Raw genomic sequence first — 11,353 nt, forward strand, 5'->3', positions numbered from 1 at the left:
TTCGATTCCAGATGGTGCTACAGAACCACTTGGTCCTGTCAAAGAAATGATCCACCGAAGAAAAATTATTGTACAGAGCGGAATTAAATTTGGTCAGATAACTTTTTTTTTTTTTTTTTAATGTTTATTTAGTTTTTCAGAGAGACAGACAGAGCACGAACAGGGGAGGGGCAGAGAGAGAGGGAGACACAGAATCTGAAGCAGGCTCTAGGCTCTCAGCTGTCAGCACAGAGCCCAACACAGGGTTTGAACTCACGGACCTATGAGATCATGACCTGAGCCGAAGTCAGACACTTAACTGACTGAGCCACCCAGGTGTCCCTGAGACACCCAGGTGCCCCTGGTCAGATAACTTTTGTACCTTCATCTCCTCAACTGTGACAGGCTATTACTGTGTTAAATTTTTTAAATTAATTAATTAATTTTTAAATTTACATCCAAGTTAGCATATAGTGCAACGGTTTCAGGAGTAGATTCTAGTGATTAATCCCCTGTGTATAACACCCACTGCTCATCCGAACAAGTGTCTTCCTTAATGCCCCTTTCCCATTTAGCCTATCCCTCCTCCCACTACCCTCCAGCAACCATTTGTTCTCTATATTTGAGAGTCTCTTATATTGTCCCCCTCCTTGTTTTTATATTATTTTTGCTTCCCTTCCCTTATGTTCATCTGTTTTGTATCCTAAATTCCTCATATGAGTGAAGCCATATGATACTTGTCTTTCTTTGACTAATTTTGCTTAGCATAATACCCTCTAGTTCGAGCCATGTAGTTGCAAATGGCAAGATTTCATTCTTTTTGATTGCTGGGTAATATTCCATTGTGTGTGTGTATATCACATCTTCTTTATTCATTCATCCGTTGATGGTTATTTGGGCTCTCTCCATATTTTGTCTATTGTTGCTTGTGCTGCTATAAACATTGGGGTGCATGTACCCCTTTGAAACAACACACCTATATCCCTTGGATAAATAGCTAGTAGTGCAATTGCTGGATCGTAGGGTAGTTCAATTTTTAGTTTTTTGAGGAACCTCCATACTGTTTTCCAGTGGCTGCACCAGTTTGCATTCCCACCAGCAGTGAAAAAGGTTTCTTCTTTCTCCGCATCCTCGCCAACATCTGCTGTTTCTTGAGTTGTTAATTTTAGCTGTTGTGATAGGTGTGAGGTGGTATCTCATTGTGGTTTTAATTTGTATTTCCCTGATGATGAGTGATGTTGAGCATCTTTTCATGTGTCTGTTAGCCATCTGGATGTCTTCTTTTTTTTTTTTTTTAACGTTTATTCATTTTTGAAAGATGGAGAGAGAGACAGAGCATGAGTGGAGGAGGGGCAAAGAGAGAGGGAAGAGCCCGATGCGAGGCTCAAACCCATGAACTGGAAGATTATGACCTGAGCCGAAGTCAGACACTTAATCGACTGAGCCATCCAGGTGCCCCTGGGTGTCTTCTTTAGAGAAGTGTCCATTCATGTCTTTTGCCCATTTCTTCACTGGAGTATTTGATTTTTGGGTGTTGAGTTTGATAAGTTCTTTATAGATTTTGGGTACTAACCCTTTATCTGATATATTATTTGCAAATGTCTTCTCCCATTCTGTCGGTTGCCTTTTAGTTTTGCTGATTGTTTCCTTCGCTGGTCTATTACTGTTTTTTAAATCCAGAAGTTAGTTCTTTTTTTAACCAACTGTAATCTGTTTTCTTAGCACATGGTCTGTCCAGTCAGTTTTCCTGCATGGTGGCTCTGACCAGACTACTACCCTTTTTAGCAATTTGATCACTACCCTTATTAAAATATGTACCAGTCATTTACTTTGTAAGTACTGTTCTGCAAAGCATGGTGCTTGGTATTAAAAATACAAAAAGATAAAGCAAGCCCCAAGAATTGAGTGTACAATCACTTGCAAAATGTACTGCGTACCCACTCCACAAAATAACTCAGTAGAGCAGATTTCAGAGATGTAACCTCTTGGTATAAGATTTGTTTTTTGTTTTGTTTTTGCTTCTGCTTCTGCCTCTGCTGTCTAGGCCAGTCTGAATTTGTTTGCATATTTATCACATGAATTCTAGCATACTGTTTTCATTCTTTTAATTTTCTTCTTTGTTATTCCTCAGTAGAGTAAGCTTCTATTTTTCTAAAATCCCAAAGTCTGGAATATTTAAGCAATCCAAATTGTTCCTACTTTCGTGAGAGTCATATGTTATGTACACAAGTTGATAATAGGGATATATCTAAAATAACCTCTAGGCTGTGCATGGTGTTATTGTTAAGTTACTTACTGCTATAAGCCTATACCTTTTATGTATGTGGTATTTTAAGTTGACAGTATTCTGCTTTAGAGAACAGCAAACTTTTTCTTAAAGGGACCTGATAAGAAACATTTCCAGCTTATAGGCATTATGGTCTGTTACAGCTACTCATCTCTGCTGTTCAGAGGGAAAGCAGCCATAGGCCATTCATAAACCATTCAGTGTATGCATAAAGGGATTCTTAAGCTTTTTAGTAAGAATACACTAAGTAGGTGAAAATATTTGTTGTCTAGCACAGTAGGGGAAGTAACTTATAAATAAGGTTTATATTTAAGTTTTTAGACTAGTATAGTTTTAATTAATGATAATGAACGTTAAGTAAATTGAAATGTTCTCTTAAATTTGTCTCCCAGCTCTTCAGAAAATAGCTTGATATGGTGATAGTTCCTGATGTCCAGTTGCTTCATACATTTTGTGTGTGACGTGCCATCCCTAGCATTGAGATAGTTCAGTTGGCCTTGTTCATTTTAGTCTTCTTCCTAGTTTTAATTCCTCATTTATTTTTGTTCCTGGAGTATTTTCATAGAAGTGTGACAAAATACAACTTAGGTTTATCAGGCTATAAGCTCTAGTGATGTGTTTAGATTTCTACCCCAAAAGATCTTTTTGCCTGAACTTCCTGAAGATGGCTGTTTTGTTCATTCCTAGGTGTTACCGAGGCAGGTGTTGACCCACCTCGCAGTGCCTGGTGAAATGCGTGGCCGTTTATCAGTTCAGAAATGGCAGCAGGCTCTCTTGATGCCAGTGCACACTAGCGGTGCTGGCATTTTCTCTCTGACTTTCCATTTTAGCAGAGAGTAGTTGCTTTGGAGTCTTACAGAGCTCTAGGAAATGTTGAGCTATTTATTCCGGAACGTGACTGGCCTCAACAGAGGAGGGCTGCCTGGTATCAGAGGGCAGACCACGCAGCAGCGATCAACTGAGTGCTAGGCTTGGTCGATGGCATGCTCTCCCCTACTGAGCTTTAGTTTGCACACAGAACCCTGCTAGCTCCTCCAAGTGCATCATTGGCTTTCTAGTGGCAAAACCGTGTACTTCTTTCAATCCTCATGAAATAAATTTCCTTCATTTTTGGGGTTTGTTTTTGAAAGAAATCTGTTCACCGTGTCCTATTCTGGACTTCTGCCACAGGCCCGTTAGTAATCAAAGATGATTGAATTAAGATTGAAATGCAAGGGGGCACCTGGGTGGCTCAGTCAGTTGAGCGTCCGGCTTTGGCTCAGGTCACGATCTCACGGTTCATGGGTTCGAGCCCTGCATCAGGCTCTGTGTTGACAGCTCAGAGCCTGGAGCCTGCTTCAGCTTCTGTGTCTCCCTCTCTCTCTCTCTGCCCCTCCCCTGTTCATGCTCTGTCTCTCAAAAATAAATGAACATTGAAAAAAAGTTAAAAGACGTTGAAATGCAAGGAACTTTCCTCTATAGAGTTGAGGCAGAATTATTATGGTGACAAGTTTTTTAATTCATTAAAATTTTTTTTTTACATTTATTTTTGAGAGAGAGAGTGGGAGAGGGGCAGAGAGAGAGGGGGACAGAGGATCCAAAGCAGGCTCTGAACTGAGAGCAGACAGCCCCATGTGGGACTCAAACTCACAAACTGCAAGATCATGACCAGAGCCAAAGTTGGGCATGTAACTGACTGAGCCACCCAGACACCCCTAAGTTTTAGAATTTATTGTTAGTAAAATTTGTGTCTTCAAGTTCTAATACTATTAAATTGGTGTCACTTGTGTTACTGTTCTTATTTGGGGGCCATAGTTTGGTTACTGTCATCATAAATCCACTAATTTTTTAATCTATGAACAGTGAAGATTATTGATGGAAATTATGTAACTGACTTTACCTTTGAGTGGTGACAGCTGTAATATTGCCACTAATTCTCTTACCTTTGAATTTGTTTCCTAAGAAATTGCAGCTTATTAAAAGATAGCTTATTAGTTTTTCTGAAGAACATTTCATAACCAATAACTTATGTATACTTACTCATTGCATGTTATACAGAAGTGTCCTGTGAACTCTAGATCCAGTCTAAGAATTGGAAACCCAGTGTTATCCAGTGTAGACTCATTGGATTGATTCAGTGGGTTTTCTCGGTAGACTCATTGGATTGATTCAGTGGTTTTCTCTTTCCTTACTGTTTTCCCCTCTCTTGTATTCCTGAGCTAGTGACTGATGAAATTTATCTTTCCTTATAGGGAAGAGTCTTATTTTGTTTGTTGTTTGTTTACAGATTATTTTTTCCATTTAGTTAATTGAAATTTTAGCTTGAAAAACTGCTTCTTTTTCTTCTCGGTTGCTTCTGTAACGAACACTGTCCTGTTTTATTTCCAGGTTTGAATTCTGGGAAGATTTTGAAGAGGACCATGGGAAAGGAAGGGAAAACGGCTATCAGAGTCTCCATAAGGTGTTGGAACCCTTCCTTCTCCGTAGGGTCAAAAAGGATGTAGAAAAATCCCTTCCTGCCAAAGTGGAACAGATCCTCAGGGTGGAGATGTCTGCTCTGCAGAAGCAGTATTACAAGTAAGCTGTGGGCCGGGTCAAGACTCAGTGGGATTAACATCAGTACAGAGAAGCCATAAGATCGACAGTTGACAGACTGCTTTTTTTTTTTTTTTTTTTTTTTTTTTTTTTAAATTTATTTTTGGGACAGAGAGAGACATAGCATGAACGGGGAAGGGTCAGAGAGAGAGGGAGACACAGAATCGGAAACGGGCTCCAGGCTCTGGGCCATCAGCCCAGCCCAGAGCCTGACGCGGGGCTCGAACTCACGGACCGCGAGATCGTGACCTGGCTGAAGTCGGACGCTTAACCGACTGCGCCACCCAGGCGCCCCCAGACTGCTTTTTTCAGTGATGCCTCAACACAGATTTAAGAAGCAGTATACTCATGGTTAGAAAGAGGAAGTTTTATTCTTGCTTTTTTCTTTGGGTGAGAATTTGCACAGCACTTTTCATTATGTGGGTAGTCCGAAGTATATGTTAAATTTTAATGCTAATCCCCTTCCAATAAACAGGTATATTTCACTCAGTCATGTATTTCTTCTCTGCTACTCAATTCAGTCAGTTACTAATATTCTACAAAGTGGCAGGCATTGTGCTAAATACTGGGAGTACGAAGATGGGTGGAACATGTTCCTGCCGGAAGTGTTGCTCAGTAGGGAAGACAGAGTAGAGACAAGTGGCTAAAACAGGTTTGTTTACTAACTGAGGCAGATGCAGGGGGCTGTGCAGGTTTAGAAGGAAAAGTGTTCCCCTCTGTGCTGATGGGGGAAGATGCTCTCCTTTCTGGCACCCCAAGTGGCCTGGCCAGGTTATGGACTTGGTTTAGGTTATGATGAGTTTAAGGCAAAATGCTGGATTTGGGACGGGGTAGTATATAATATGCTTGTAATAGGCTTTAGTTTTGATTATTTCAAGTTAAATCTGGAGTAATTATAACTACATACCGTGAAAATTATAGTCTAAGGTTAAAAGTTTGGTAATCTCTAATAATATGCCTTGCTTTTTTTTTTTTTTAATTCAAAACTTAAAAAATTTTTTTATTTTTTTTTTAATTTATTAAAAAAATTTTTTTAATGTTTATTTATTTTTGAGACAGAGAGCGCGCGCATGAGCAGGGGAGGGGCAGAGAGGGGAGACACAGAATCTGAAGCAGGCTCCAGGCTCTGAGCTGTCAGCACAGAGCCCAACGTGGGGCTTGAACCCATGAAACGTGAGATCATAACCTGAGCCAAAGTCGGACGCTTAACCGACTGAGCCACCCAGGTGCCCCAAAAATATTTTTATTTTTGACAGAGAGAGGTGTGTGTGTGTGTGTGTGTGTGTGTGTGTGTGTGTGTGGTGGGGGCGGGTAACAGAATCTGAAGCAGGCTCCAGGCTCTGAGCTATTAGCACAGAGCCTGACGTGGAGCTCAAACTTATAGACCATGAGATCATGTCCTGAGCCAAAGTTGGACACTTAACTGACCGAGGCACCCAGTCCCTGCTTGTTTTTAATGAAACCAAAAAAACCACAGGATTTTAGTGGTCAAAAATTACTATCTGACCCTTTTGCCTAATACTACCTTGACTTTTAAAAATCTTTTTATTCTGGGAAATCTCTGCTATGTACCGAAACAGAATAGGAGGTAGTCATGTACCCAGAGTCAACCCAGTTTCAGTTACCCACTCATAGCCAGCCTCAGTTCACCTGTATCTTCATTTGCACCCCCATTTCCACCCCTAGGTTGTTTGAAACATGGTTCAGGTACTTATCAAATGTTTCTGTAGGTACCTAAAAGATAAGGACTAAAGTGAGACAAAACAACAGCAACAACAAAACCAAACTTACAGATACAGAGAACAGAACAGTGGTTGCCGGGGAAGGGGGTGAGATGGGGGGTGAGAGGAATGGGTGAAGGGGGGGGTCAAAACATATAAACAAACATCTGGTTATAAAATAAGTAAGTCATGAGGATGGAATATGCAGCATGGCAGTTATGATTAATAATACCATATTGTATATTTGAAAATTGTTAAGAGAATAGATCCTGAAAGTCCCCACCACCGAGGAAAAAGGTTTTTGTAACTGTGTAGGGTGATAGATGTTAGACTTACCGTGGTGATCATTCTGCAGTATATACAAGTGTCAAATCGTGTTGTACACCTGAAGCTAATGCAGTGTTACATGTCAATCATACCTCAATAAAAACATAACTTCAATACTATTATTATACTTAAAATACCAATAATTCCTTATTTTTTTTTTTTTAAAAGGTTTTTTTTTTTTTTTTTTTTAACGTTTATTTATTTTTGAGACAGAGAGAGAGCATGAACGGGGGAGGGTCAGAGAGAGGGAGACACAGAATCTGAAACAGGCTCCAGGCTCTGAGCTGTCAGCACAGAGCCCGACGCGGGGCTCGAACCCACGGACCGTGAGATCATGACCTGAGCCGAAGTCGGACGCTTAACCGACTGAGCCACCCAGGCGCCCTAATAATTCCTTATTTTTATAATACTTAGTGAGTGTTAACATTTCCCTGGTTGTCATATACATAATGTACACAGGCACATACACACATGCACACAGATGGCTTGTTTGCATTGGGATGTAAGTAAGCTCCATACATTATGACTGGTTGGCATGTCTCTTCAGTTTATTTGAACCCGTTTACCCCGTCCTTGTAAATTTTTTGAGAAGAAACTGAGTCTGTGTTCTCTAGATATTTTTCACAGCCTGGATTTTTCTGATTCTAGCTCCGTGGCATCATTTAATATTTTTATTTGATCCTTTCTCATTTCCAGATAAGTGTAGATGTTTGATTAGACTCAGATTCAGTATGAGTATTTCGTAGAATGCAAAGGTACATTCTTTCATAGGAGATTGTCTTCTTGTGATATTAGCAAGTATTTGGTAAGCATTGCCTAGATCCATTACTTCATTAGGGATTACAAAGTGGTGCTATTCAAATTTTAGTACTCCTTTGTTTATTAGCTGGAACACTTCTACAAAAAGAAACTTCCCTGTTTCAACTGAGGAACAGTTCATATAGGAAAAACAGAATAAGTAAATGCATAATTCTTTTTGATTTTTGACATTTAAAAAACACTAATTTTTAAAAAAGTGTTTTTTATTTTAGAGCACAAGTGGGGAAGGGTCAAAGGGGGAGGGAGGGAGGGAGAGAGGGAGAGGGAGAGGGAGAGGGAGAGGGAGAGAGGGAGAGGGAGAGAGAGAGAGTCAGTCCCAAGTAGGCACCACGCTCAGTGCAGAGCTGGACACCAGGCTTGATCCCATGATCCTGGGTATTTCAAGCTGAAATCAAGAGTTGGATGCTCAACCGACTGAGCCACCCAGGCACCCCAACAAAATATAATTTTTTAAATTGAAATATGTTTGGGGTGCCTGGGTGGCTCATTTGGTTAAATGTCCGACCTCTGCTCAGGTCATGATCTCGTGGTTTGTGAGTTCAAGCCCCATGTCAGGCTCTGTGCTGACAGCTCAGAGCCTAGAACCTGCTTCAGAGTCTGTGTCCCCCTCTCTCTCTGTCCCCCCTCTGCTCGCTCTCTGACTCTCTCTCTCAAAAATAAACATTAAAAAATAAGTAAATTGAAACATGTTTGACATATAAAGTACAAATATAAGGTGTATAACATGTTACTTTGATATAGTTACATACTATAATATATTGTCATTGTAGTGTAGTTAGCATCGGTATCACATTACCTAATGATCCTTTCTTTTTAGTGGTTGGAGTCATTAAGTTCTAGTCTCGTAGTAGAGTGGATGAGTATATGATACTGTTGTCTGTATTCACTATGCCATGCATTAGATCTCTAGCGATCATTTACTACTCATTGCAGTTTGTACTTTTAAACAACATCTGTCCCATCCCCACATTTCCAGGTAACCACTATTTTACTTTGTGTTTTTATGAGTTTGGCTTTTTTAGATTCCACATATAAGTGATACTATATAGTACTTGTCTTTCTCTGTCTGACTTAGCACAGTGTGCTCGGGGTCCATTCACGTTGGATATTTGACATTTTTAAAAGAAACAATAGGTTATCTCCATGTCTTCAGAGGTTTTGACTAATGAGATTTGTTTTGGTATGATTGTGAACTCCTCAATAAGCAAATTTGTGCTTCATTCTGTGACAGGTATTGTTTTACACTCATGGTTAGAATGACTCCCATTTTTAGCTGGGAGGAGCTTATTCAAGTTGGTTCTGAGGCCTTTTGACATAATCCTAGCAGTAGTTGATAGCTTTTTGCTTTCTGAAATAATAAAATGTTCATGTTCATCTTGTACGTTTCCTGCCCCAGAACTAGAGTCAGCCATATATCCAGCATGCTCTGCATACTATTTTGTTGGAAAATGGAATTTGGAGACCACAAATTGGCTACTAGAGCTGTTATTTGCAGCTACATTGGACATCACTCACAGGCTTTTTCTGTGGACAGAATTAGAAAATTTGTTTTTAAACAGAAGAAAAATACATCATGATTTTTTTTTTCAATTAAACAGGACAACATAGAGATTTTATTTGACCTTAATAGTCTTAATACCCCTACCAAAAATTTGACTTCTCAACTGCACCAACCTAATTCATACTACACACACAGCTTTACAATAATTATAATGCAAGGATTATTGTCAGCATTGTGAATAACAAAAACAGGTTAAGGGTTTTTGTGTTTGTATTTTGTTTGTGTTCCACTGGAGGGGCACTTGGGTGGCTCAGTTGGTTGAGTGTCCCACTTTGGCTCAGGTCATGATCTCATGGTTTGTGAGTTCAGGTCCCACATCGGGCTCTGTGCTGACAGCTCAGAGCCTGGAGCCTGCTTCAGATTCTGTGTCTCCCTCTCTGTCTCTGCCCCTCCCCCACCCGTGCATGCTCGCTCGCTCGCTCTCTCTCTCTGTCTCTCAAAAATAAATAAAATTTAAAGGTATATTCTATTAGAAATGGATAAGAGTCTTAAAAGCACTTGAGATCCTTTGTCTTGTGGATATGCTCCTACCTAGATACAATATTTGATTTCATTTTAGTTTTACTTTTTAAAGATGACTTTGCTTAATCTTTCTTCATAACTATTTACAATATTTGTAGAGTTCCAAGGGCACAACTACAAAAGCTGGCATGTTCAAATATATCTAGCTTCTATCCTTGTCCCCTTCATTCTAGGCCTTTCTTCCCTTAGGTGATACCAAGTAAAATTCTTAATGGTTTTCTTTCCTTTATTTTCTAATTTTTAAAATACAACCAAATACATTTTAACCATTTTGCTGTCTCCCTCCTCCTATATAAACAGCATACTGTATACATTGTTCTGTACCTTTTTTCACTCAATGATGTGTGCTGAAGAACACTCCATAGTAGTTTATAAAGATACTCTCTTCTTTTTGCAACTGCATAATATTCCATTGTCGATTTGTAGCATAGTTTATTCAACCAGCCCTCGTGGAGGACATTTGGATTGTTTCAAATACTTGACTCTTTTTTTCTTTTTTAATCTATTATTTTTGAGAGGGAGGGCAAGTGGGGGAAGGGGCAAAGGGAGAGGGAGGCAGAGAATATTAAGCAGGCTCCACGCTCAGTGCGAAGCCCCATATGGGGCTCGATCTCACAACCGTGAGGTCGTGACTTGAGCTGAAATTAGCAGTCTGATGCCCAACTAACTGAGCCACCCAGACAACCCTCAAATACTTTACTCTTACAAACTGTACTACGGTGAAAATCCTTGAACACTCTACTTTGAGATAGATTTCTAAAAGTAGGATTGTTAAAAGTGTAAAGAGGTTTCATTACTCAGAAAAAAAGCACTTTTAACGTTTTATAGTGTATAGTTAAAGCTTATATATGGATATACATAAATACCTATGTATTTCTCCTTTTCTCTTTTAAAATTTAGATGTAAAAGATAGTTACCATGAGCATTTTGTCATATAAAATGTCCTTCTACAACAGTTTGTAAATGGGTACATAGCTTCTGTCTCTTGGTAATCTTTATTTAACTAATCTCCTACTATTAGGCAACTTATTTCCATTTTTATGTTGTGATAAAGAGTGCTTCAGTGACAGTCCTTGTTTCACATGTGTATGTATATGTACATATATTTCACTGTTATTTCTTTTTAATATTCCTGTGTTCAGTCAGGTTGAAATGCCCAGTAGAACATGTTTACCCAGTGGTTAACACTCTGAACCAGACTCAAGCTGTGAGCGGTCCTGGTTGGGCGGCAGGAGATGGAAAGTGAAATATCCCTCCATGGTTTTTAACGGTCCTAGGCCTTTTTGGTCTTTATCTTTCCAGTAACTTTGCTCTCTCTTATAATCTGATGCCTCCGATTCTCTCTTTGAATTGAAGGTCATTATTTTAATTTGCAGATGGATTCTGACCAGGAATTACAAGGCTCTTGCCAAGGGAACACGAGGCAGCACGTCTGGTTTCCTGAACATTGTGATGGAATTGAAAAAATGCTGCAACCATTGCTACCTGATCAAACCCCCAGAAGACAGCGAGCGAGAGAACGGGCAGGAGGTTCTCCTGGTGCGTGGCCACCTTGTTTGTAAT

General features: G+C 39.7%; 1 protein-coding gene across 5 annotated transcripts in view; it reads left to right on the forward strand.

The window, feature by feature from the left end:
* The window catches only part of CHD2 (chromodomain helicase DNA binding protein 2), a 124,145-nt gene that overhangs the window by 58,535 nt on the left and 54,257 nt on the right, over positions 1 to 11,353 (forward strand). For all 5 annotated transcript variants that reach the window (XR_009263852.1, XM_058736694.1, XM_058736693.1 and 2 more), the window contains 2 exons: positions 4,634 to 4,822; positions 11,167 to 11,329. Coding sequence is in view for 4 of the 5 variants with exons in the window: in XM_058736694.1 (XP_058592677.1) it covers positions 4,634 to 4,822; positions 11,167 to 11,329 (352 nt within the window). In the remaining variant the exon portion in view is untranslated. The remainder of the gene's footprint in view (positions 1 to 4,633; positions 4,823 to 11,166; positions 11,330 to 11,353) is intronic.

Source organism: Neofelis nebulosa, chromosome 7 (assembly GCF_028018385.1).
Source record: "Neofelis nebulosa isolate mNeoNeb1 chromosome 7, mNeoNeb1.pri, whole genome shotgun sequence".
Classification (NCBI taxonomy): Eukaryota; Metazoa; Chordata; class Mammalia; order Carnivora; family Felidae; genus Neofelis; species Neofelis nebulosa.